Source organism: Giraffa tippelskirchi, chromosome 6 (genome assembly GCF_054371585.1).
Source record: "Giraffa tippelskirchi isolate mGirTip1 chromosome 6, T2T-mGirTip1v1.2.pri, whole genome shotgun sequence".
NCBI lineage: Eukaryota > Metazoa > Chordata > Mammalia > Artiodactyla > Giraffidae > Giraffa > Giraffa tippelskirchi.
The window spans coordinates 97,342,703-97,368,818 of NC_137280.1; the positions used below are offsets into that span (position 1 = coordinate 97,342,703).

Here is a 26,116-nt window from a genome sequence, read left to right on the forward strand (position 1 = left end):
CGTTCTACCCACTGTTTTGTATTTGGTGTTTCTCCTATTATGAGGGGCTTCCCTGGTGGCTCAGTGGTAAAGAACCCACCTGACGATGCAGGTTCCTGCATCTTGCCTGGGCTATCTCATGGAGAGAGGAGCCTGGTGAGTTAAGCCAGTGGGATCACAAAGAGTCCAACAGGACTTAGTGACTAAACAACAACATCAAGAATCAAGACAGGTGAGCACCAAGGGCAGACACTCCACCAGAGGGCTGGAAAAGGAATCAAGTTTTCATGTGTCATTTGCTGGGGTCCTTGAGAAGGCTGTTTGCATCAAGTCCTCTGAGGTTAGACATCTGGGGAGAGGGGTTCTCGAGGCAGAAATAACAACTGGCAAGTTCCAGGATTAGGGGAAGTGGTTCTCAATTGAGAGTGACATTGCCCCGTTGGTGATAGGTGGCAAAGTCTGGGGACACTTTGGGTTGACTTGACTGGAGTGGGTGCTGGTGCTGCTGGCATCAAGATGGCGGGGAGGGGAGCCCAGCGATGCTGACATCCTACAATGAATGGGACGCCACCTCCCCCTCCTTGCTCCCCCCTCCCCCCTCCCCATCGCCAGGGATCAAACCCATTCCCCCTGCACTGGAAGCAGAGTCTCAACCACTGGACCTTCAGGGAAATCCCTAGACATTTTATATGAGTGGAATCCTACATTTGTGTGGCCTTTTGTGTCTGGCTTCTTTCACTGAGCATTTTTTAAAAATTGAGGTATAATTGTCATAACATTATATAGCTTCAGATGTACAAACTAATAGTTTGATAAGTCTAGGTAACATCCATCACCTTACCTATTAATAGTTACAGAATTTTTTCTTGCGATGAGAATTTTTAAGATCTACTGTTTCAGCAAATTTCAAATATGCAATATAGTATTAACTGTAGTCACCATGCTATCCATTACAGCCCCATGACATTTATTTTGTAACTGGAAATGTGTAATTTTCTACTTCCTTCACCCACTTCACATCCCCAAACCCCAGCCACCAATCTGTTCTCTGTGTGTATGTGCTTGGGCTGTACACCTGAAACTAACAAGACTTTGTAACTAAGTACACTTTAAAAACCACCCCCCCAAAAAAAAATCAAATGCACACAAAAAACTTCAAAACTTTGCTTATAGACCTAAAACGAAATTAAAATAAATGAAACAATTAAAAAGATGATGCAGGGTTGACAGAGATGCAGGAAAAAAGACATACATTGTTGCAGAAATGTAAATTGGCAAACTTCTTCAGAGGACAACTTGGCAATATCTCTATAAGCCTGGGAAATATATATGTATATTGATATTTATTTATTTGGCTGAATCAGGTCTTAGTTGCAGCCTGGAGTATTTCTGATGTGTTGGGTTTTTTGTTTGTTTTTTATTCCACATATTGGGGAGATCACCGAACATATTTCTGAAGTTTCTTCACCACTCCACCTGTAATTTTAATGAAGCTCCGATGAGGTAGGTAGGTTATGCAAGTGGGGAAACGGAGGCCCGGAAAGAAACCCGGGGTCACACAGCGGTCAAGCTGGGATTTGGGGTCCAGTTTTTTGGCTCCGGGACAGCGCGGGAAACTGAGCAGGAGACTACAGCTCCCGGCGTGCCGCGCGCGGCGCCAGCCGCACTACAAGACCCAGGCTGCCCCGTCGCGACGGCGGCGGCGGGCGACGGGCGCCATCTTGGTCGGCGGCGCGGATTGAATGAGCCCGCCGAGCCGCGGCCGCCGTTCCGAGCAGCGCGGATCCCGAACCACCGCCGCCGCCGCCGCCATGGCCACGCAGCAGCCCGGCCGCGCGGGCGGACCCTCCACGCCGCTGTCCCCCACGCGCCTGTCGCGGCTGCAGGAGAAGGAGGAGCTGCGCGAGCTCAATGACCGCTTGGCGCACTACATCGACCGCGTCCGCGCGCTGGAGCTGGAGAACGACCGGCTGCAGCTCAAGATCTCCGAGCGGGAGGAGGTGACCACGCGCGAGGTGAGCGCAGGCGCCGGGGCCCCCGCTGGGGCGGGCCGGCCTCTCAGGGTCCCCGGGGGTTTCGGGGACGCTCCTGCGACAGGGGGAGACTGGGGCGGGACCTGCCCACCAAAGCGTCCCCAGGGAGCTTCGGGGGCCCAGCGCGAGGGTCACACTCTTGACTGAGCCGCGGCCTCTGAGGGTCCTCGGAGGTTTCGGGGACTTCTCCAGTGTGAAAGGTAGACTGGTTCCTGCCCCGCCCACCGAGGAGTCCGGGAACTTCTCAGGGTCTCTCGAGTGAGGGGTGCATGCCTGAGGGGCCCCTGGGGAGGTTCAAGGGGCCCTCAGTGAGTGGCGGGGGCTGGGGCGGGCGCCTACGAGGGATCCCCAAGGGTTTCTGCCCCCCACCCCCATCCCGTGCGAGAGGTGGAGACTGGCACTAGCTCCGCCCCCGAGGGATCCCTGGCGATCTGGGAATCCCCTGAGACAGGGGTACTGGCTAGGATGAGTCGTGTGCTCTGATGGGTCCCCAGGGGGGCTGGGGGACCCTGAGTGAAGGTTGCACCCTGGGGCAGGTCCCTCCCACCCACTGGAGGTCTCCAGGGTGTTTCCTGTATCCCTTGAGTTTGGGGCTAACCAGTCCCCTGAAGCCGGAGAAGGCATGACAACCCACTCCAATATTCTTGCCTGGAGAATCTCAGGGACGGAGGAGCCTGGTGGGCTGCCGTCTATGGGGTTGCACAGAGTCGGACACGGCTGACTTGACTTAGCAGCAGCAGTCCCCTGAAGTGGACTCAGGATTGGAGGGCCCTGAGTGAGGGGTCCACTAGGGCAGACCCCTCCTCTGAGGTGTCCCCAAGGGTTGGTGGGAGGTGCCTTGATTGAGGGATGCAACCTGGGCAGGCCCCATCCTTTGAAGGGCCCCCAGGGGACCTTGGAGGGTAGGGGGAAGATGGGGCAGGCCCTGCCTACCAAGGGATCTGAGGAGATCTGGGGAGCCCCTGAGTGATAGGGTGTGAGCCAGGGTGCCCCCCCAAAGGAGTTGTGGAGAGTCTTCAGGGATGTGTTTGGGTGTTTTACAAGAAAACTTGGGGGAGGTTCTCAGGTCTCTGAGGAGGAGTGGAGGATCAGTGGTCTCAGTTCTCCTTGGAACTTTGCAGGAGTCCCATAATGAATCCTGGGGAGTTTGGGGATTGAGTGGGATTAGGCAGTAAGTTCAGCCTTTTACCAGGACCTGGGGCATAAAGAATCTGCCTGCAGTGTGGGAGACCTGGGTTTGATTCCTGGTTTGGGAAGATTCCCTGGAGGAGGGCATGGCAACCCACTCCAGTATTGCCTGGAGAATCCCCGTGGACAGAGGAGCCTAGGGTGCTTCAGTCCATGGGATCACAAAGAGTCAGACGTGACTAAGTGACTAAACACAGCACAGCACAGGCAGTAAGTTCAGTCTTTTATTAGGACCTGGGGGGTAGGGGTCAGAGCAGGGGAGTCCAGTGTCTCCCTGGTCCTGTGGGAAGTTCGGAAGGCCCTTCTTTGGGCCCTGGGACCCCCTTGGCTAATGGGCAAGAGCCTACGAGAGTCTGGTGGCTTCTGCCCTGTCCTGAGGGGTGTGAGGGGAGGGGGAGGTGTGAGGTCTTGGGGAACCAGGGGAAATTTGGTGCAGCTGAGGGGGAAGGGGCTGGATAAGCCCTGCCCCCCAAGTGGGTGTGAGGGCAGGGGTCTGGGGATCCTGGGTGGGGTGTGTCACGACTGGCTGACAACCTAGGGGGCTCCTTGTCTCCCACAGGCCCCCCCAACCCAAGGGCAGATCCTCAGAATAAGGGGGAGGGGGCCATCATGTGGTTTCCTGTGGGCCTGGTGGGAGAGTCAGGGCCTGAAGCTGTCACTTAGTGCTTGGAGCCTCAGCTTTCCTCTCCAAAGAATGGGCGCAGTGACGACCTCTGGGAGGAGAGCATGAGGGGTACAGTGGGAGCTAGGGGGTTGGTCATTTCTGGGAGCCACTTACTGCCTGTATAACCTTGAGTGGATCACTTAATCTCTCTGAGCTCACTGCCTCTTTTGTAAAGTGAAAATAATAATAAATAAAAATAAAGCCCCTAGTTTTGGGGCTTGTATGTGGGGCCACCATGAATTCACGTTTGTTTTATAGAATAAAGGCAATAAAATACAGGATGGTGCCCTGAGGGAACACTCCGTGGGTTCTGTTATCCCTGCCTGGGTCCCCGGGATCAGGATGGGCCCTGAAAGTGTGTCTCCAGTGTCTGGGGATGTGGGAGACGTGGTGGTTGGTGCTGTGTTAAGTCACCTGGGATTAGATTAAAGCTTGGGATCCAAACCCTGCTTTTAATCTGTGACCTTGGGCGGGTTACTCAGCGCCCCCCACAGAACCTTGGTTTTGTCGTCTGTATGATGGGACTGAAGTGGCCGCCTGCTGGGCTGGTTAGCGCCAGGTCATTCACCCTGGCCTCTCCTCCCACCTGCGGGCAGTGGACATGGGGTGCCGGCCCCACTGGATGAGTGTTGTGCCCGAGAGCGCAGGGGCCGGACCTGGGGAACTTGATGCTGTCCACGTGTCTGGGCACTGGCATGGTTTACTTCTCGGCTGCCCGTGCTGGTTGGGACATAGGACTGCCGGGTGGGAGCAGGAGGGGCCCCGCCACACGGTCCACCCCAGGGCTGTGCTCGGGATCTGGAGCCACCCAGATGACAGGTGTTCGTTCACAGCAGGAGTGGGGAGTTCCCACCAGCCTGATCTCCTGGAGCTTGGGGGTGAGGTGACAGATGCCCCCTCAGCTGGTCAGTGGAGGGAGCCAGTAACCTGCTGCAGCAGTAAGGTGGGCTGGTCACGTGCGCTGCGTGGAGGGATTGACCTGTAAGTGGCCAAGGGCTGTGGGAGGGCGTGGTGTGTCAGGCCTCCAACCTGGATGGTAGCTTCTCTCCTGGGAGAATCTGCCCCCAGGGGACACTGGGTGAAGGCTAGAGACGTCTGTGGTTGTCACACTGGGGGATGCCTGGCATCGAGGCAGTGGGTCCTGGGAGGCTGCCCCACACACTCCTCCCCCCAGAGCCCAGGACATCTCCCCACAGAGGACTATCCAGCCCCAAATGCCATTAGTGTCAAAGCTAAGAAGCCACTTAAGGAACCCAGTGGTGATGCCATTTAAAATGTGAGCGTACTGTGGGCTTGTAATCAACGCAGAGGGTTCAGGTGCCTAAGATAAAAGTCATGTTCCTGTTCGCAGACCCTTGCTGGTCGTGTGTGGACGCTTGCCTTTCCCATCGGAAGTCAGATGATGGGTGTTTCGGCTTGGTGAGCTGTACTAGGGTGAATGGCCACATGCATCCCTGAAGGGTTTCTGGGAGGCTGAGGGCTGGCTAGATTTATGTATGGGAAGAGTCTTGGGTGCTGGGGGTGGGGGGTGGGACGGCTCGAGTGGACCAGGGAGTAAAGGGGGTTCTCCAGGGAGCCCCCAACCAGGTGTTGCGTTCCCCTAGGCTTCACATTTTTTCCCTTCCTGCCCAGGTGTCCTGTTGCTGTGGGGACCAGGGGGCGGGTGCTCCCCAGGTGGACCCAGGGAGCAGGAGCTGGGCTCTGGGAGTTGGAGGGTTTTCGGAGGGTCAAGGTTTGTGGAGTTTGGCGATGGTTATCAACTCCGGGGCAGTTTTGTCCCCGGGGACACAGGCAGGGCCGCATAGGGCAAGTCTGGGACCCTAGGAAAAGGCTACCTCGGGTTATGCGAACTCTGCTCCCCTCATGGCCACACATGCTAACACATCTGTTGGGATTCCTCAATCTCTGCACTTGTGCAGCGCCGGCCATTGAAGACAGAACAAAAGCCAAAGCTATGCCCGGGGTTCCCACAGGACACCCCAAGTGTCACAGCACATGGAGGCACAGGCCTGCCAGGAACACCTGTTCCCTGCTCTGAAAGAGCCTTTGTGACCTCGTGTCCTCCTCTACAGAGTTTTCTCCATCGTCCTGGTGCCGTAGATCAGGTTCCAGGTTTGGTAGAGGTTTTTGGGAAAGGGCTGGGGTTTCAGTTCTGGGTGGACAGTCTCAAGTGTGAGCACTCAGCTCAGGCCTCACGGCTGGCGGGGGAGCTGCCGGGGACAGTACATGGAGGGGCAGGCCTGGGTGTGTGCCGATAAAGCTTTATTTGTACACACTGAAGTGTGCATTTCATATGGGTACCTGTATCATGAAATGTTTTTTTGTTCTTTTGTCCTCAGCCATTTAAAAATATAAAAGCCATTCTAGTCCTGCAGGCGGGTGGCTGGGGTTTTGTGCTGTGGGCCTGAGTTTGCAGACCTGGCTATAGAGGATCACCTGACTAAGACACAGTTTTTTAATAAATCAAAGGTCTGTGGCAACGCTACCTCTGGCAAGTCTGTTGGTGCAGGACTTCCCTGGCAGTCCAGTGGTGAAGACTCTGTGCTTCTCTGCAGGCATGTTGGTTCAGTCCCTGCTCAAGGAACTAGGATCCCACAAGCTGTGCAGCCAAAAAAAAAAAAAAGCTGTTGGTGGTATTTTTTTCCAGTAGTATTTGCTCTCTTTGGGTCTCTGTGTCACATTTTGATAGTTCTTGAGATATTTCCGACTTTCTCATTTGTATTATTTGTCAGGGTGATCAGTGACCTTTGGTGTCTCTATTGCAAAAGGATTACAAGTCACTGAGGCTCAGTTGACGGTTGGTGTTTTTTAGCAATAAAGTATTTTAAATAAAGGCTGTACATTGTTGTTTTCTTTCCTTTTTGTTTTTTGTTTGTTTTGGCCTCACCTCACGGCACATGGGATCTTAGTTCCCTGACCAGGGGTTGAACCTATTCCCCTTGCATTGGAAGCACAGTCTTAACCACTGGACCACCAGGGAAGTCCCCATGAGTGGCATCTTAACAAGATATTTTAAATATCAAAATTAACTCTGAAGTCACCGTCAGATAAGCGTCAGGTGTACGTGCTGGATTCCCTTCACCCTGGGCTCCCAGGGAGGGATAGCTTCCCATCTGATCTCGCCTTGGTTTCCTGCCATCTTGCCCATCAGTGCTCCTCCTGCCAAAAGGGGAATCTGGGGAGGAAAGCCCAGTAGGAGCCAGTCTGTGGGGCCAGAGATCTTGTCTGAGACTGCAGCCTGAGTGCCAGGCCCTCCTTTGGGGTCAGGAAAGTTCTGAAAGATGAGATGGTGGGAGACAGGGCAGAGATACTCCTATGAACCCGGGTGCCCAGCTACCCTTAGACAGTGAGGTTGGCCACTCTTGGTGATGGTGGGTTTATTCCAGAAGGTGGAGATAGGGGTGGGGTGAACAGAGCACAGGAGGGAGAAGCTTGTTTCATCTTGATCCCCACGTGTGTCTCTCTCTCAGAACTGTCCCCAGCAGACCTCTCTGGCCTGTACCCTGACAGGTTAGGAGAGGGTGGTGTGCTGTCCCGTGCCTCAGTTTCCCCATCTGTGAAATGGCACTAAGAGCCCATGCCTGTGGGATGAAATGACTAGGAGAGCTGGACTGAGGTGGGAGGGCTGGAGAGGGTGGGGGTCTCAGAACCACTGTCAAATCCAACTCTTACAGGTTGGTCCTGATCTGCCCGGGACACTCTGGTTTTAACCCTAAAAACCCCACATCTGAGAATTCCCAGGTCTCAGGCAGACCAGGATCCCTCTACCAAGTGGCAGGTCCCTGGCAGCTCCCCTGGGCCTTTTCCTGTGGAAGGGAGAGTCCCTCCCCAGCTCTGAGCTGCCCTCTGAGCCCGGGCACAGACACTCACTGCTGTCTTACATCTTTGTGGGAGGTGGTTGTTGTTCAGTTGCTCAGTCATGTCGGACTCTTTGCAGCCCCATGCACTGCAGCATGCTAGGCTTCCCTGTCCTTCACTATCTCCTGGAGCTTGCTTAAACTCATGTCCATTGAGTAGGTGATGCCATCCAGCCATCTCATCCTCTGTTGTCCCCTTCTCGTCCTGCCTTCAATCTTTCCCAGCATTAGGGTCTTTGCACATTAGGCGGCCAAAGTACTGGGAGTTTCAGCTTCGGCATCAGTCCTTCCAATGAATATTCAGGGTTGGTGTCCTTTAGGATTGACTAGTTTGATCTCCTTGCAGTCCAAGGGACTCTCAAGGGTCTTCTCCAGCACCACAGTTCAAAGACACTCAGCCTTTTTTATTGTCCAATTCTCACATCCGTACACAACTACGGGAAAAACTATAGCTTGGACTAGACGGACCTTTGTAGGCAAAGTAATATCTCTGCTTTTTAATATGCTGTCTCGGTTTGTCACTGCTTTTCTTCTAAGGAGCAAGAATCTTTTAATTTCATAGCTGCAGTCACGGTCCACAGTGATTTTGGAGCCCAAGAAAATAAAGTCTCTCACTGTTTACATTGTTTCCCCATCTATTTTCCATGAAGTGATGGGACTGGATGCCATGATCTTCATTTTCTGAATGTTGAGTTTTAAGCCAGCTTTTTCACTCTTCTCTTTGACTTTCATCAAGAGTCTAATTCCTCTTTGCTTTCTGTCATAAGGGTGGTGTCATCTGCATATCTGAGGTTATTGCTATTTCTCCTGGCAATCTTGATTCCAGCTTGGGCTTCATCCAGCCTGGCATTTTGCATGATGTACTCTGCATGTAAGTTAAATAAGCAGGATGACAATATACAGCCTTGACGTACTCCTTTCCCAATTTTGAACCAGTCTGTTGTTCCATGTCCAGTTCTAACTGTTGCTTCTTGACCTGCATACAAGTTTTGCAGGAGGCAGGTAAGGTGTTGTGGTATTCCCATCTCTTTAAGAATTTTCCACTTCTATCTCTTTTAAGAATTTTCCACAGTTTGTTGTGATCTACACAGTAAAAGGCTTTAGCGTAGTCAATGAAACAGATGTTTTTCTGGAATTCTCTAGTTTTTTCTGTGATCCAGTGGATGTTGGCAATTTGATCTCTGGTTCCTCTGCCTTTTCTAAATCCAGGTTATACATCTGGAATTTCTTGGTTCACATACTGTCGAAGCTTAGCTTGAAGGATTTGGCCGCTTGCAAAGCCAGCTGCCTCGTCACCCTCTGTCGGCCTTTTGTCAGTCCCAGGAAGGGTTTTAACCGCTTTTTTTGTTAGTTGCTCAGTCGTGTCTGACTCTGCAACCTGTGGACTGAGCCTGCCAGGCTCCTGTGTCCATGGGATTTCCCAGGCAAGGATACTGGGGTGGGTTGCCATTCCCTTCTCCAGGGGATATTCTTGACCCAGGGATCGAACCCGGGTCTCCTTCTTCGGCAGGCAGGTTCTTTACCATTGAGCCACCAGGGAAACCCCTGTAACCGCCTCATAGAGGCAGAATTCCCATCTCATGCGGTTCACCCAATTAAACTCTTACATTCGGTGGTGTTTAATATATTTACAACTGGGTAGCCATCACTTCTATCTAATTCCAGAACATTCCATCCCCCTAAAGGAAGCTCCTTCCTGGGGATGGGCAAGATAGTGGTAGGGGATTAAGAGGAACAAACCACTATGTATAAAGTATATAAACTACAAGGATATACTTACAATACAGGGGGTATACTTAGTCTTTTATAATAGGTATAAATGGAGAATAACCTTTACAAATTGCAAATTACTATGTTGTACACCTGTAATTCATATGGTGTTGTACATCAGTTATGTTGTTGATGTTCAGTTGCTAAGTCATGTTGACCCCATGGACTTCAGCACGCCAGGCCTCTCTGTCCCTCACCATCTCCTGGAGTTTGCCCAAGTTCATCTATATCTCAAGATAACTGTATCTCTAACAAGAATTGCACTTAAAAAAAAAAAAGGAAACCTCGACCCCATAGCTTTCTCCTCCCCCCATACTCCTCCCCAAGCCCCTGACAACCAGGAACCCACTCTCTGTGTCTGGATCTGCCTGTTCTGCACATTTCGCATCAGTGGAATCACACCCCGTGTGTCCTCCTGTGTCTGCTTCTCTCTCATCGTGTTCTCAGGGCCCGTCCACGTGGTAGTGAGTGTCTGGGCTTCATCACTTTTCAGGGCTGAGGGGTGCGCCAGGTGTGGAGGGACCACACTGTGTTCATCCGTCACCTGCTGATGGGCCCTTAGGGTGTCTCCCCTTTGGGGCCATTAGCAGTGACGTGGCTCTGAACGTGTGTGCATGGGTTTTGTGTACATGTGTGTTACTTCTCCCAGGTAGATGCCTGGGGGTGGCATTGCTGGGTCGGTGGTTGCTCTGTTTGTCCATCTGAGGAACCGCCAGCCTGTCTCCCATGGTGGCGGCACCAACCCCCCACGCCACACATGGGGGTTCCAGCTTCTCCCCACCCTCCTGACACTTGCTGTGGTCTCTGGGATGGCCATCCTTATGGGGGCAGGTGGCATCTCCCTATCCTTTTAAATATGCTCACAGCTCTGGGCCCCTTGGGGTGGGGCCAGGGAGACCTGAGTGTTTGTCCAGCTGACAGATGTGACCTGATAGGGGCTGGTGACCTGGGCAGCTGCGGGGGGTGCCCAGCTGGTGGGGCCCATGTGGGTGAGTGGCACCGTGTTGGTGGGGAAGAGGGCTTTACTTCTGCTCGGCTGTCCCCACAGGTGAGCGGCATCAAGACATTGTACGAGGCGGAGCTGGCTGACGCCCGCCGGGTGCTGGACGAGACAGCCCGGGACCGTGCCTGCCTGCAGATTGAAATGGGCAAGCTGAGGGCCGACCTGGAGGAGGCCACCAAGAGGTGGGGCTGTGGCGGTGTGACGGTGCAAGGGGCAGGAGGCAGGGATTGTCACCCTCTGTGGTGGTAGGGCCCCAACTTGCGCAGCCCTCCTGGGAGTGGGCCGTGTGGGTTCTTGGGACATGGCCCTCTGGCTGCCCTGTCCAGCACCATTATCCCCTCCAAAGAATTGGCCCCCAGAGGTGAAACCTCAGCAGCTCCCCTGGGACTGAATCCCCTGGTAGCTGGTACCACCACACCCCCAACCCTTCCCCAGCCAAGAGGTGCTCTAGGCCACAGAGCCAGCCTTGGCCCCCTTTCCTGCCTTATGCCCGCCCTGGGAAGCTGGAGAGTGGTGGGTGACCTTCTCTCCCCGATCCCAAAGCACCATCGCGTGGCTGCTCCCCAATAAAAGTGTCACAAGTCTAGAGAATGAGACAGCGCTGATGGTGACGGTAGCAGAAGGAATGAAGTGGCGTGAACTCAACGAGTGTTTAGATCAGGACCCCTCCACCCTCGCTCGCGGCCACCCCGGCATGCCATACTAGCTACGGGGACGCAGAGCACGAGGTCTGGGGACTCAGACAGGGTTCCCCCAGCTCAGCGGAACCAGCACGAAGGCCTGGCCCTGGGCTCTGGAGGCCACGTTCACAGTCCCAGCAGGAACTGGGGGCCACCTTCATGTTTGTTGAATTTTTTTTTTTAATTAGACTTTTTTACTTTTGGGGGGAGGGGCAGTTTTAGTTTTGCAGGAGAATGAGCGGAAAACACAGGGTGCCCCAGACCCCCCTCCAGGGTCCCACATTGGGAGCATCTCCCAGTAACGGGTGTGCTACATTGTTACAGCTGACGAGCCAATATGAAGAGATTTTTATCAGCTGAGTCGCTACCTCACAGGGGATTCACCCTTGGTGTCCTGCATTCTCTGGGTGTGGACACGTGTGCACTGACACATGTGCACCAGCGTAGCGTCACAGGGCATGGTCACTGCCCTGAAAATCCGTGCACCTCCCCACACCCCCAGCTCATCCTCCCCCTAGCGCCTGGAGGCTGGCGGTCCTTCGTATCTCCACAGCTCTGCCTTTTCCAGAATGTCCTACGGTTGGAACCACCGTGTGTCACCTCCTCAGACTGCCTGCTGTCACTTAGCGGTGTGTTTGTGGTTCCCACATGGGACACAGCTCTGTGCCCAGAGACAGACCCGCACGGCACAGTCCCCTGGTGTCTGACACGGCAGTAGAGGCAGTCTGTGTGCTTTTCAAGAGGCCAGGTGGACAGGGTACCCCATCCGTTTGTTATGACTTTGAATTAAAAAGTGCCATGCTTTTTGGAGAAGAGTAAGAGAATGAATGCTGGAGAATTCTGGAATTTCCCCCAGCCTCTCTCTGTCACATCCACACAGGTTCTGGAATCTTCCAGACACTCTGAACCTGCATGTGACTCCTTGGGTGGGCTGAGAAGTCACGTTTCTACTTATCAGAGTCATAGATGCTCCCTGGGGAGAAAGCAGATAACGCAGTTAACTTAAGGAGAAAAATGAGGGCTTCCCTGGTGGCTCAGTGGAAAAGAATCCACCTGCCAATGCAGGGGACACAGTTTCAATCTCTGGTCTGGGAAGATCGCACATACCTGAAAGCAGCTAAGCCCGTGCACCACAACTACCGAGCCTGTGCTCTAGAGCCTGCAAGTCGCAACTGCTGAAGCCCGTGTGCCCTAGAGCCTGTGCTCTGCAATAAGAGAAGCCACTGCAATGAGAAGCCCGCACACCACAACTAGAAAGTAGCCCCCATTTGCCACAACTAGAGAAAAGCCTGCACGGCAGTGAAGACCCAGCACAGCCAAAATACATAAGTAAAATTTTTAAAGAGAGAAAAAATGAAAGGCTCCGTGAGCCTCCGCCCAGACAGAACCTCTGAGGCCGATCTGGGGCGTTACTTTTCCGCCTTTCTTAATTTACACTCAAGGTGGACACCCTTAGATAACAGAACGCTTTGTCTAGCTCGAGCCTGGCATTGATGTCACGTGTGTCGCAATGCCTCCCCAGTGCCTGGGCTGTGTCACAGGCTCCTACGACGGCTTCAGTGACAGCCCTGCCCCGCCATCGGGCACCTGGGCCAGTGACTTACCTTGGCCCCTGCTCTCGAGAGAAGGCTTCCCCGGTCTCGAGTACTTGGGTCTGCAGGCGATTTGCCTACTGGCCTCATTTCCTGCTCTTGGGCTCAGAGCCCTTGCAGACAGTGTGGGTGGCCCGTGACCCTGAACAAGGTGCACCTGCTGTGAGGTGACAGCCCGTGCTTTTCTTTTTCAACCAAGAGTACTGCGAAAACCCTGTGATGATGGAAACTCCAGTGGAGGACCTGACAGGCTGGGCTCTCCTGCCTAATCCTCCAGGAATTAGGGTTCCAGGGGAGGAACTTCGTACCCTGAAGCTGTCTAGCAGCAGAGACTTAAGCCACGGAGGGTTCCCAGCACCCCTGCTTCCCAGACCATTCCGTGTCCTTCTTCAGCTCCGTGGTACAAGGTGACGGTGTTGAGAGGTTTTCCACATTTCTTGATGCCTCTGCTCCTGTCACCCTGGCCGTACAGCTGATCTCGACCTGCCCGCCCACCTCACCCTAGGCCTGTGTACTCTCTGCTTTCCCCAATGCCCTGGGAACCACAGCCTGGTTCAGGCCCCGGGCCCCAGCTTCTCAAGGGCTGTGCCCAGTAGCTCCCGCCCTGCGTGTGTTCCTCCTGTCTCCTCCCCCTTCACCTGAGGGCAGCGGGTCTCACTGCTCTGCACCCACGAGAAAGTGCCCCCTGATGATGGGGAGTCCACAGACGTTTCTCTAGTGGGAGGATGGCATGTCCACGAAGCTGGCCCTCAGTAGTGGTCTATCAGACAGATGAGTCCAGTTTCCCCAAACCCTCTAGGGATATGGGGTTTGCAGCCCACCCTCCTCCCTTGAGTGGAAGGACTGTGTGGCTCAGGAATGTGGACTGCGAGACCCCAGACACTCATGGAGGCCATGGGTGCCACATCTGCCTGGAGGTCGTGTCCCAAGGACTGCTGTGAGGACGGGACCAACCTGGTGACTGAAGTCACTGGGCTTTATCCCTCCCCCACACACCTCACTCAAACTGTTGTGGTGTCCCTGGTCATTGTCACCCAGAGTGGTCCTGCCCCTGGAGGACACTGGGCGATGTCTGGGGACGTCTGTGGTTATCAGGACTCAGGAAGGGTGATGCTGATCCGACCCCCCTTTGCTGTCCCCACTGGTGCTGGGCAGGGTGCAGCTTCAGTTCCTTGGTTGGGGAAGTGGGTAGCTTTCAACCCCAAGGAGGTTGAGAGCACCATTCAGAAATGTTCACGCTGTTAAGAGTTGTGTGTTGGTACTTCCCTGGTGGTCCAGTGGCTTAACTCCGAGCTTCCAGTGCCAGGAACCTAGGTTCGCTCCCTGGTCAGGGAACTAAGATGCCACATGCTGCACAGTGTGGCCAAAAAACAAAAGAGAGAGTTGTGTTTTTAGAAAGTCTCTTTGGCACCTTAGATGTTTCACATTGGAGATCTCTATTAGAAGTTCAGTGAACCTGCCTGAAATAGCATAACTTTACAAATGAGATCAACGTTTCAAAGGCCTGGGTTTTAATTTGTTACTTTAATAAATTATACATTAAAAAAAAAATCAGTTGTCCTGTAAATGGTCCCTCCTCCTGTGCCCAAAGGTCAGAGAAAAGGACATGAAAACCCACATCTTGAGGGTTATTTTGAGTGGCTGGCGGGGTTCCCATGAGGCAGAGCAGGTTTGAAGACAGGGCCCCTTTGGTGCTGACAGATGAGGCTCTGGTACTGAGAGCATGGGTAGGTGAGGGTCCGGGCCCCGAGGCAGCCATGAACTTGGCCTTGGGGTCAGTGCTGCCTACTAACTTCTGCTCCTGACTTTCAGCGCCAAGAAGAGGGAGGGCGAGCTCACGGTGGCCCAGGGGCGCGTCAGGGACCTGGAGTCCGTGTTCCACCGGAGCGAGGCCGAGCTAGCGGCCGCACTCAGCGACAAGCGCACCCTGGAGAACGATGTGGCGGAGCTGCGGGCCCAGCTGGCTAAGGTAGCTGCAGGCGGCGCAGGCTGTGGGGTCCCCCTTCACCCCTACCCCTGCCCAGTCCACTCCCCGGGGGAGTTCGGGGGCTCAGGGGATCCCCAAGGACCTCACGCGGCAGCAGACAGCGTCACCAGCTGCTTGTCCCACGTTTCCAGGCGGAGGATGGGCATTCGGTGGCTAAGAAGCAGCTGGAGAAGGAGACGCTGATGCGCGTGGACCTGGAGAACCGCTGCCAGAGCCTGCAGGAGGAGCTGGCCTTCCGCAAGGATGTCTTTGAGGAGGTGGGTCGTCCCCCCTACCCCCCTGCAGGAGCCAGGGTGTTGCCCCACTTCCCGCCTCTCCCTCCCTTGGGGTCTCATCTCCTGATCCCTGCCTCCATCATCACACTGCTGTCTTCTCTCTCTGTGCATTTGTGTCTCTTATAGTGACACTTGTCCTTGGGTTTGGGGCCACCCAGATAGTCTAGGATAGTCTTGAGCCCTGTATCTTAATCACACCTGCAAAGACCTTTGTCCAGGAAGGCTACATTGGCAGACTCTGGGGATCAGCACATGGGCATGCTTTTCAGGGGTAATCATTCAGATTCCTGTAGACCCTCCCTGGCCTCCTTGCCTCTGGGCCTTGGCTCCCTGGTTTGGCAGGACTGACTAGAGCCCTGGCTCTGATGGCCTCCTACATGGTCCTGGCCCATTGTGCTGTCACAGCCAGATGGAACCCGAAGGCAGCCACTGCTGGGCTCACTGTGGCATGCGGGCGGGTAAGATGCCCATGCGACTGTGGAGCGGCCTCCTGCTCCTGCCGGGCCCTGCTGCAGCCAGAGCTGCCCAGGATCCTGTGAGGAGACCGAGGGGGCGGGAGGACCCCTGAGATGGGCCGGGGTGGGGTGCGGGCTGAGGGTCCACTGTGCTCCTTGGCTGTTTGTGAACACGGTGGCTTCCTGTGGACACGTTCCTGTTGTCTTCACCGACGGGGGCCAGACACGTGACTGACGTCTGTGCAGGGAGTTTTGTCAAGTGGGGCTTCACCACCAGCCCTTCACCCCACCACTGCCTGGGCAGCTCCTGGTGCGCGTGGCCAGGGCCAGCTGGTCACTGCCATGACCCACTGCTGTTGTATCCTAGACCCCAGGCCCCTGTGATGGGCCACAGCTTTATTGAAATAGTCCTACCGAAAGCTTTCAAAGTTTACCATGTAGACTGGATCTTAGTCCATTCCCAGAGCTGTGCAGCCATCCCCTCTTAATTCTAGAACATCACCCCCAAAAGAAATTCTGTAGGTGTTTCCATTAGCATTCTTCCAGTTTTCCTGTGTAACAAAACTATTTTTAAAACATACAATTTAATGAAATTTAGTACAGGATCGTTCAACCATCACTGTTTAGTTCCAGAACATTCCATCACCGCAATAGAAGCCCACCCCCATCAGCAGTCACCCCCCACCCCCTCCCCCAGCTCCTGCCAATCGGGAACCCACTCATTCTGTGGATCAGCCTTCTCTGGACGTTTCCCATCAATGGAATCACACCCTGTGTGTCCTTCTGTGTCTGCTTCTCTCACTGAGCATCCTGTTCTCAGGGTCCGTCCGTGTGGTAGTGAGTGTCAGGGCTTCTCTCCTTTTCAGGGCCGAGTGATGCTCCTGTGTGTGAAGGCATAGGTGTGTTAATCGGCCGTCAGCTGGGGGCTCTGGGTCATGGTTCTTGGGTGGTTGTGAATCATGGTGTGGGTGTGAACAGGTGGCCCGGGCCTACCCCAGAGGGTCACCAGTGGCAGAGTTGGGTGCCCTCGCTCCGGGGGGAGGGTCAGGGACGCCTGTAACAGGGCCAAGGCAGGCAGTGAGCGCGTGGCTTTGTCCCCAGGAAGTGCGTGAGACGCGGCGGCGGCACGAGCGCCGCCTGGTGGAGGTGGACAGCAGCCGGCAGCAGGAGTATGACTTCAAGATGGCCCAGGCGCTGGAGGAACTGCGCGCCCAGCACGACGAGCAAGTGCGGCTGTACCGGCTGGAGCTGGAGCAGACCTACCAAGCCAAGGTGCGCACGCGAGCATGTCTCCTGGTGGGCATTGGGCCGTCCACCCCCGCCCTCTGTGCTGGCCCTCACGCCTGCCCTTGTCCCCGCAGCTGGACAACGCCAAGCTGAGCTCTGACCAGAACGACAAGGCTGCCAGTGCCGCCCGGGAGGAGCTGAAGGAGGCCCGCATGCGGGTCGAATCCCTCAGCTACCAGCTCTCCGGCCTCCAGAAGCAGGTGACTCGCCAGAACCCCCGCCCCGACCCCTCCTCGGGCCCCGTACCGTCTCGTCCCCTCCCACGGCCCCAGAGGCCTGCAGCTGGGTGGACTTTCCCCACCGTGACGCGCGTGGACCCTGCTGTAGGCGAGCGCAGCCGAGGACCGGATCCGTGAACTAGAGGAGGCCGTGGCTGGGGAGCGGGACAAGTTCCGGAAGATGGTGGATGCCAAAGAGCGAGAGATGATGGAGATGCGGGACATGATGCAGCAGCAGCTGGCCGAGTACCAGGAGCTGCTGGACGTCAAGCTAGCCCTGGACATGGAGATCAGTGCCTACCGCAAGCTGCTGGAGGGCGAGGAGGAGAGGTGGGCGTGGCAGGGGCGGGGCGAGGAGAGGGGTGGGGCGAGTGCTCTGTCCCTCCCCCTCCAACACCCCACCCCCGCACCTCAGCCCCTGGTAACCCCGCCCCCCCGCCCCTAGGCTGAAGCTGTCCCCCAGCCCGTCGTCCCGGATCACCATCTCCCGGGCCACAACGAGCAGCAGCAGCAGCATGTCCACAGCCGGGCGCTCGGGCCGCAGCAAGCGGAAGCGGCTGGAGGTGGAGGAGCCGCCGGGCACAGGCTCCAGTGGCCTCGGCTCCAGCAGCAGCACCAGCAGCAGCGGCAGCTTCCACCTGGCGCAGCAGGCCTCGGCCTCAGGCAGCGTCAGCATCGAGGAGATAGACCTGGAGGGCAGGTTCGTGCAACTGAAGAACAGTTCTGACAAGGTGAGGCCCCGCCCCCGCGCCGCACCACCCGCTCAGGGGAGGCCCCCCGGGGTTGCCCAGAGTCCTGTGCCAACGCCAGCGCCCTTCCTCAGGATCAGTCTCTGGGCAACTGGAGAATCAAGAGGCAGGTCTTGGAAGGGGAGGAGATTTCCTACAAGTTCACCCCCAAGTATGTGCTGCGGGCCGGCCAGACTGTCACGGTAGGTGGCTGCGGAGGGGCAGGAGGGAGCGGCAGGTTGTGAGGTGTGGCTGGAATGGGGCAGGGGGCCAGGGCCACCACACGGTGGATCCCGGCTGCTCAGAACAGCCGCCTGCGGTCACGGATTGCCTGTGTGTCCGCATTTCTTCATTGGAGCCTCCCTGAGGCCCTTGGGAGGCCTGAGTGAGGTGCCGGGGGCCCCTGGTATGGGTGGGACTGGGTCTAGGCTGTCTGTCTGGGCTGACAGGCAAAGTGCCAGCTATGTTAACAGTCATGGGCACGGACTCTAGGGCACCTGATCCCAGCCTGGCCCATTTGCTGAGATGAAAGCCCTTGGCCACCATGAACCTCAGTCTCTTCTTCCATACTGGGGTGATTAACATCCCTGGGCAGGATCTAAGAGGCCTAGAAGGGACCTGTGATGAATGGCTGGCTGGTGACCACTAAGACTGGAGCCCACTTTAATGGGGAGGCCTTCCTGTGTCCCCAGGTATGGGCAGCTGGAGCGGGGGTGGCTCACAGCCCCCCGTCCACACTCGTGTGGAAAAACCAGAATAGCTGGGGCACTGGTGAGAGCTTCCGGACCACCCTGGTCAACGCTGATGGGGAGGTGAGTGCCTCCCGCTGCCTGGATCTTGGGGCCCCTCCTGGGTGGATGGAGCCTTGGCCGCCAGGCACATGAGTACAGCCTGGGCCTGGGCATCCTGACTGCCTCCCCTGCAGGCTGGGCTCCTGGGGTGGGGAGGGGTTTGTCTTCAGCTCTCATCTCGTACAGGAAGTGGCCATGAGAACCGTGAAGCAGTCTTCGGTGGTGCGGGAGACCGAGAATGGGGAGGAGGGCGAGGATGAGGCAGCTGAGTTTGGAGAGGAGGATCTTTTCCACCAGCAGGTAGAGGCTCCCAGGCACGCGCATGCACACACACGTACACATCCCAGGCCCTGTTCATGCAGCTGCCCTGGGCATCACCCAGGCCACAGAGCTCACAGCAGACAGGCTTTGGGGTCAGTTTCCCTGCCTCCTGGGCCTGCCTGTCATGTGGACCTTTGGTACCCGTCTGGGGACACCAGGAATGGGGTTGCAAAGCTGATTGTATCTCAAAGTGACCCTGGTACAGCCCCAGGGCTTCTCAGCCAACCCGCTGTTACTGTGATTCCTGCAGACTAGTACGCTGGTGACTTCATAATGGTTTTGTGGGGAGGATGGGGGGCCGAGGAACCACACTGAACGAGACATGACTGCAAGACTCTTCTGGTCTAAGACCATTGTAACGAGTCCTGTGGCTCAGAACAGGAGTGAGGGAGACATGGAAGGTTCTGGAACAGGAGTCACGGAGGCTGGGGTCATCTTGTTGGAAGCTGAGCTTCCCTGGTGGCTTAGGCCCCAGCCTGGTCCAGCCCCTCCTGGTGGGAGGGCAGGGGGCCACCAGCTACCTGCCTGGCCTGGTTGGCATGTGCCTTCCACCCTGGGCTCACCTCACTGCACCATCCTTCCTTCCAGGGGGACCCGAGGACCACCTCTCGAGGCTGCCGCGTCATGTGAACCGAACACGCCTCATCACATGTCTTTCTTTACCCAGAGCCACTGAAAACTATTTTTATATCATTGGCTTCTTTAATCCTTGGTACATTTCTAGAGAATTTTTAAGCAAACTGCCAGAGCATGGGGGTGGGTCTCTACTGATCTTTCCTGTCAGCGGGTTTCCTGGGACCCTTCACCACTGACCAGACTGTCTTGGTGCCCTATCCACCAACCCAGGAGCCTAGTGGCTAGTGGACTTTGGGGATTCCAGCAGGGGTGGGAGGAGGCCCGTCAGCTGCGTGGGTCTCTGCTGCAGCCTGGAGTCGGGGCAGGAGAGGAGGCCTGGGGTGGACAAAGCGGAACTGCATAAGGATCCCATAGTTGTTTATTTCATTTAAGCTTTCAAAAAAACCAAATTCAGAATCCAGCTTCTGACCTAGTGGAGAGCAGGGGCACCCCTGCAGAGTTTCAGTGGCTCAGCCAACTGAGCACCGGAAGGAGGGCTGGAAGCAGCTTGTACAGTCAGACCTGGGCTTTGGGCGGTTTCTGCTCGGCCCTTGGGAGTCGGGTGTGTGGAGTGGGCCTCTTGGCTCCCTCTCTGGCTGCCAGAGCCTCACATTTCTGGACCTTTCTGCAGTCAACTTCCTCACCCTGTGGGACAGGCAAGAAGGAAGCTTGGGACCTGGGGGCAATTCTTCTCTGAGACTTATCCCCAGGTCAGTGTCAAGGGGATGAGTGTGACAACCTTGGACATGACGTCCATGTGCAACCACCGCTTTCCGCCCTCCCATCGGCAGAGGGTGAGGAGGGCGAGCCGTGGGACTCCCTGACCTCCAACTCTGTGCCTTGCGCACAGAGCATGCCCACTCCTGTGTTCTTGCGTGCACACCGATACGCTAGCTTCCCCTGTAGCTTCCTGCTGAAATGGTGTTTCTTAGACAGACCTGCCCGTGCCAGCGGACCTCTGTGGGATGCTCCATGCCACAGCCCAGCTGCTGATCACCCAGAGACCCCCCTCCCTGCATCAGTTCACCTTTGACCCGCGCCACGTAGATACACAGAAGTTATTTTTTTAATGGATATTTATTTTTTTACATTGGTCAGTACACAGGTTGCCAGGCTCCCACCTCAGGGGCTCATTCAAGGGTCACTGGGACAGTCCCCCCCCCCCACTGGGGGGGTGGCATCAGGGGGCTCTGTCCCTGTGGGCTTTGCGCCCCTGGCTGACTCTTCAGAAAGCGCAGCTCAAGTCTTAAAGACGCAATACTGAGCCATGGAGGTGGGCTGGCCCCTGAAGGCACCGTGCTTCCTGGTAGGCTGAGTGCCCGCCCCTCGGGATCTACCCAAGGTTGGAGCAGCCCGTCCACCTCCTTTCCCTGGGAACTGCTCATGGTGAGGAGGGCCCAAGCCCCAGGACAGAAAAGTGTCAGCCACCGGCAAAACCAAACTGCTGCCAAGTCTAGACTCTCCCTGCAGGCCAAGGCTATAAGTCTGGGCATTTCTCCTTGGCCACCAGAGTCCTTGGCCTGAGGGCTGTGCTTGCCCTGTGGAGGGAGGTGGCCTCACCAGAAAAATGGTGCAGCCCATGAGAAGCTTCCTGTCCTGACAGCACCTTCTCTGTACCACCCTCCCTCACCCCCCACCCCCCTGCCAGGAGTGCTTCCAGGTGCAGGCTGCTCCCTTCCCCTGGCATAACAGGAGCTGAGTGGACCATGAGGGTCTGGGTGGTCCTGGGGCGAGTGGAAACTGCACTGGTCTCGGCCACAGCCTTCAGGGTATTTTGGAAATCTCTGGGGATCAAAGCTGTGTCCTGGAATTCCGGGTGTGAAGCAGTTTTGCAGGCTGGGCTTGAGGACTTCAGGAAGGAAAGGAGAGGGCCCCACCCTCCCTGCAGGCCCAGAGGGCCTAAAAAACAGCCCCAGGGTTTGCGCAGTGCTTGCAGAACCCCCAGGCTCATGAGATGACTTCTTGATTCAGCCAGTTCTTGGGTCTCGTCCCCCGCCCAGTGGTTGCCTGGCTGAGGTCTTGAGTGGAGCCTGGAAGTGGCCCTGGCAGGCTGGGATGCCCTTGACTGGTGAGGGGAGGGTGCACTGGACCGGTGGTCAGTTGTGGCTGGAGGTTGGTGACAGTCTTTGGTAATCAAGTAGTTGGAAACACAGGACAAAGTCCAATGTTACAATATCAGCCTTGGCCTGAAAAACAGAATTTGCACTTGTCCTTAAACATGCTTAACTTTAAGCCACTTGAAATGATGCAGAAGCGATTCTTTTTTTCTGAGCCCATGTCATGTGAGAAGCACCCTTCTAGAGAAACAACTACTTGGCCCAGCCCTCGGAAGGGACCCAGTGCCGGGGAGACACGGACACCTTTTTCCCCATGGTCTGGGCGCTCAGTTTGCATCACAGCCAGGCTCTGACCTGGGCTCGTTTTTACCACAGTCTACCCAGCAGTTCTATTTATATCAGCACATCTGAGCGGGGACTGCCGTTCGTCAAGGACGTTAACGCTATTGGAAAGGTCTTAATTCCGAGCCCCAGAGGGATCATCAGCACTACACGCCAGGGGACTCAGTTTCAGCAACCGGCTGTCTACACACATTTCGGATGGTGATTTTTAAGATGCATGCCAAACGTGTGGTCTTTTGTTTCTTCCAATGATTTGTAATATACGTTTTAAGACTGGAAACTTTTTTGTACAACATCCAATAAAACATTTTGGTTTTAAATTCTGCCCGTGAGTTACTACTCCCATGCTAGGCTGCTGTAGTAGGAGCCCAAGCCACTAGTTAAGCGGGTGTCTTAGGACCCCCATCTGACCGCGCGGACCGCTAGTTTTCTGCATTCCCCCATCTGATCACCGACACCCCGCAGCGCTCTTGGTCCCCTAACACGGCCTGGCGCTACCGGGCCTGCAAAGCGCAGGGTAGACGCGCCCATCCAGTGTGCACGCGCTGCGGGACCTTCGGGGGCGGAGCCTAAGCACGAAGGTGCGGGCCTCTAGACCCGGAGTTCGACACTGGAAACCGACTTCAGTCCGTTCCTCTCTGCGCGTGCGCGGGAGGTTTCGCGCGGCTTTATGGGAGTCGTAGTCCGGGCCCTGCTCCCACCCACCGGAACTCCATTTCCCGTGGGGCCCTGGGGCAGCGGACTTCCGGCGTGGGTGTGGGTCGGCGCACGCGGCGGCGGTCCGGTTGACTTTGCGGAGCCATGGAGGGCGGCTTCGGCTCGGATTTCGGGGGCTCCGGCGGCGGGAAGCTAGACCCAGGGCTCATTATGGAGCAGGTGAAAGTGCAGATCGCCGTGGCCAACGCGCAGGAGCTGCTACAGGTCCGGGGCTGGCCGGGGGCGGGGTGGTGGGCTGAGGGCTGCGGGATCCGCCGGGGCCGGTGTCGCAACTGAGGGCTCGCGTGTCCCCACAGAGGATGACGGACAAGTGTTTCCGGAAGTGTATCGGGAAGCCGGGGGGTTCCCTGGACAATTCGGAGCAGGTAAAACCAGGGGTGGCGGTGTCGCGGGCTTGACCCGATGGGGTGGCCTCCGCGCGTGCGCTGACTTAATAAGGCGGCCTGGAGAGTATGCTGCGCGTGCGCAGTCCGCTGCCGGGGCGGGGGCACCAGCCGCGGACCAGACCAAAGCGGCTCGCCCATTCCTTCCCCAGAAGTGCATCGCCATGTGCATGGACCGCTACATGGACGCCTGGAACACCGTGTCACGTGCCTACAACTCGCGGCTGCAGCGGGAACGAGCCAACATGTGACCGCGACGCGCCAGCAGACCAACTCTTCCACCCTTGCCCTACCCCCGGACCCATTTCCATAAACGCTGTTTGTGAGGCGGGGTCCTGCATGTGCGTACTGCCTACCAGAAGTTTATGAGGACGACATTGGTGCTGGGACCGTTGGGACTCTGCCCGTCCTTACCGCCTAGCCGCCCACCTGCTAGCCAGTGTAGCTTGAGTCTTGGTGGGGGCGGCCCTGGCCCCGGTGCCATCTCCCTTTGTGCGCCTGTTAACGGATTAAGTCGTATGGACCGTGGTGGGGCCTCAGCCAGGCTTATGGTGTCTGCCTGGGTGGAGGGTGCTGGTTGACACATCACAAGCTTTTATTCAGCGGTCAGAGAATGGAGAAGCTTGAACTAGTTCAGGGGTGAACTTCACAACCCTCTGGCGAGAGGGATTTAGTTTTAAAGGGAGGAATGAGATCAGTGATGGGGAGCCATGTTCATGAGTTTACCTGGGAAGGGGCACGGCTTTTTTGAGGGAGTGGGGGACCACCCCCTCTTTATCCTGTTTTGGTCTTTTAATGTATGGTACTGGCTGCTGGGAGGTGTGTTGTTTAATACGTTCATACAGTAAAATCAACATGTAATGAGATGCAGGGTCTGTTGGAGTTTGGATTGCTGCCATCTTGGTCTCAGCTGGTTCCACTTGTTTTTTTCTTTGTGGGGTTGGGGGCGCTTCTTTTTTAATCTCTGGACCCTTGAACTTAAAGGTTTATGTTTACACTTGCTAAACATGGGGAGAGGGTGTGGTTGGCAGGTTTTGAGCAAATTCCTGGCTTATCCTTGGTGACAAAGCCTCCCCTTTTTTTGTTACTGCTCCTCATTCTTGAGGGGCGCTGGAGGACAGATGGTCTGACTTCTGAAGCTGAGGCTGGTTTTTGCTGAACACAGGTGTGGTTGTTCCCTGGTTGAGGGGGGCACAGCTGTTCCCTATTGAGCCTAAAATATGTGTGGTGGTCACCAGGCTGCAGTCCCATGTGCTTGCATCCTTGCATTCAAATCATCCTGAAGTTTGATGACTTCAAGCTATTCACTAATGGAAGTTGAGGAGGCAATTAAGGAGGCCCGCCCAGAGATGAGCAGGCAGGTGATAGCAGTTAGTGGGTAGAGAAATGGAAGAAGCCAGGCTAAGCCAAGGAGGCCTCTGTTTGACCGTATTGCAAATGGAGCTTGGATTGGGACCGAGTGTGTTATATTTGTGTAACCACTGAGCTTGCTCATACCTGTGTTCTGTGTTTACCTTGATCTGACCAGAATTATTGACACCCATGTAGCAAGTCTTAACTGAGCAGACTTCCCCTTCCTCAGGTAGGAGATAATCAGTGGGTAGCCTGTCATTGAGAATATTTGCTACTGAGTCCAGAGAAGAACGGAGTCCTTGTAAGGCATCCGCCATGTTTTTAGACAACTCCTCTAGGGCCTGCGTGAGACTCTGGGGGGCTGCTAATCAGAGACTGATGACTGATCCCTCCTTCTGCCACAGTGAGTCCTGTTGCCTTTCGATCTTGGGGCTGGGTGATGTCATGAATGGTTATATCTGGGTTGTGAGAACTTAGCCGGCCTGGCATGCATTGTGCACAAATTGGGATTTGTCTAAGTAAGGGTGAGCTGGGGACTTCGCTGGCAGTCCAGTGATTGGGACTCAGCGCTTTCACTGCAGGAGACCAGAGACCGGGGTTCAGTCCCTGATTGGGGAACGAAGGTGCCACAAGCTTCGAGGTATGGTTAAAAAAAAGGGGGTAACTTAAAGTCTGTGGCAGGTCCACTGGTATTGAGTGGGTGGCTCAATAACTTCTTTCGCAGGTGTAGGTGATGTCGCTTTGGTATAGTGGCCCATGGAGTCATGCCCTGTAATTGTCAGGCAGAGTAGGTGGTCGAGATTACTAGGGAAGTTCCTGCCCATCTAGGATCTGGGCGTCCCAGGTGGCTTAGTGGTAAAAGGATCCTCCTGGCAATGCAGGAGATGCAGGTTTGATGCCTGGGTTGAGGAGTTCCCCTGGATGAGGCAATGGCTACTCACTCCAGTATTCTTGCCTGGAAAATCACACAGACGGAGGAGTCTGGCAGGCTACAGCAGCATCTGAGGGTCTAACTGGTCTTGTGGATTTCCAGCTTCCCAGGTTCTCAAACCCAGTCCCCAGGAAGAAAAGGATGTGAAGTGATGTCAAAAGGGGAGGCAGTTCCAAATCCCTTAGGTGTGTACAGCTCTGACTCTCCTCTCTAAGGCATGTTTCGGTGCATCCGTCTCCCTGAGGTGGGTTTTGGAGCTGGGTCCTAGAGGAAGGGGCATCCCTCACATGCCCCCACGTCGACCCCACCTGCGTGTCCCTCGGGCTCTCCACATTCTCACAAGTGCTCTAGGGGAGGGAGAGCTGGGGCAGGTGAGTGTCTGGAGATCGTTTGGCTGAGTTTCGAGGGTTTGATTTGTTTTTACTTTTCCTGACAATTGTGGTCTCCAAGTGGCATGAAAAGCCCACTTAATTCCTAGAGTTCTAGAGACTTCCTTAGAAATTTGGGAAACAAAGGCGGGCCTGTCATGACTCTGGATGGACTTGGGGAGCCCAAACCAAGGGGTTATTTCCTTGAGCAGGATCTTGGAGAACTCCAGGGCAGTATCCATTTGGGTGGGGCACGCCTCTATCCAGTTGGCGACGGTGTCGGTGACAGCCAGCAAACATCTGGCGTTTCCTTGTGTCCAGGGCATCCCTGGAAAATCAGTCTGCCAGTCTTGACCTGGATGTGTGGCTCTGTCCCACATGGGGATCACTCCCTTGACCTTGTGGGGGGTTGGTGAGTGTTGGGCTTATTCCGGAGGCAGACAGAGTGAGCTTTGACCCCATTTAAGAAGACTGGAGAACAGGGATGGTCGTGGACTTGATGAGCCAATGACATGGGGCCTC

General features: G+C 55.7%; 2 protein-coding genes and 2 long non-coding RNA genes across 7 annotated transcripts; 2 read left to right on the forward strand and 2 right to left on the reverse strand.

The window, feature by feature from the left end:
* Positions 1–1,683: 1,683 nt before the first annotated feature.
* Positions 1,684–22,162, forward strand: LMNB2 (lamin B2). 4 transcript variants are annotated; one of them, XR_014056604.1, is made up of 13 exons: positions 1,684–1,994; positions 10,540–10,676; positions 14,579–14,735; positions 14,885–15,010; positions 16,585–16,755; positions 16,845–16,970; positions 17,098–17,318; positions 17,434–17,719; positions 17,812–17,919; positions 18,409–18,528; positions 18,694–18,807; positions 19,417–19,540; positions 21,876–22,162. XR_014056604.1 is itself a non-coding variant. In XM_081499946.1 (12 exons), the coding sequence occupies exons 1-12, from the start codon at positions 1,722–1,724 to the stop codon at positions 19,456–19,458; spliced, it is 1,881 nt and encodes a 626-aa protein (XP_081356072.1). In that variant the 5' UTR covers positions 1,684–1,721; the 3' UTR covers positions 19,459–22,162. The 4 variants fall into 4 exon arrangements, 2 of the variants coding, with proteins under 2 accessions (XP_081356072.1, XP_081356073.1); XR_014056605.1 differs by having other exon boundaries at positions 1,988–2,212; XM_081499946.1 differs by having other exon boundaries at positions 19,417–22,162.
* Positions 14,252–15,423, reverse strand: LOC145510013 (uncharacterized). Its single transcript, XR_014056606.1, has 3 exons — positions 15,227–15,423; positions 14,836–14,968; positions 14,252–14,693 (listed from the first exon to the last, which is right to left on the reverse strand). It is a non-coding gene; the product is annotated as an uncharacterized LOC145510013 (long non-coding RNA).
* LOC145510014 (uncharacterized) lies at positions 16,051–17,296 on the reverse strand. The gene is made up of 2 exons (XR_014056607.1): positions 17,017–17,296; positions 16,051–16,364 (listed from the first exon to the last, which is right to left on the reverse strand). It is a non-coding gene; the product is annotated as an uncharacterized LOC145510014 (long non-coding RNA).
* Positions 22,163–22,589: 427 nt separating the features above from the next.
* Positions 22,590–23,808, forward strand: TIMM13 (translocase of inner mitochondrial membrane 13). Its single transcript, XM_081499948.1, has 3 exons — positions 22,590–22,763; positions 22,856–22,924; positions 23,095–23,808. The coding sequence occupies exons 1-3, from the start codon at positions 22,644–22,646 to the stop codon at positions 23,191–23,193; spliced, it is 288 nt and encodes a 95-aa protein (XP_081356074.1). The 5' UTR covers positions 22,590–22,643; the 3' UTR covers positions 23,194–23,808.
* The last annotated feature ends 2,308 nt before the right edge of the window (positions 23,809–26,116 follow it).

Excerpts from the sequence above, each read along its gene's own strand:
- TIMM13 (XM_081499948.1), top strand. The coding sequence starts at position 22,644 with ATGGAGGGCGGCTTCGGCTCGGATTTCGGGGGCTCCGGCGGCGGGAAG. Across the intron at positions 22,764-22,855 it reads ACGCGCAGGAGCTGCTACAG|AGGATGACGGACAAGTGTTT; the intron begins GTCCGGGGCTGG and ends GTGTCCCCACAG. Across the intron at positions 22,925-23,094 it reads CCCTGGACAATTCGGAGCAG|AAGTGCATCGCCATGTGCAT; the intron begins GTAAAACCAGGG and ends TTCCTTCCCCAG.
- LMNB2 (XM_081499946.1), top strand. The coding sequence starts at position 1,722 with ATGAGCCCGCCGAGCCGCGGCCGCCGTTCCGAGCAGCGCGGATCCCGA. Across the intron at positions 17,920-18,408 it reads GGGCCGGCCAGACTGTCACG|GTATGGGCAGCTGGAGCGGG; the intron begins GTAGGTGGCTGC and ends CTGTGTCCCCAG. Across the intron at positions 18,808-19,416 it reads AGGATCTTTTCCACCAGCAG|GGGGACCCGAGGACCACCTC; the intron begins GTAGAGGCTCCC and ends CCTTCCTTCCAG.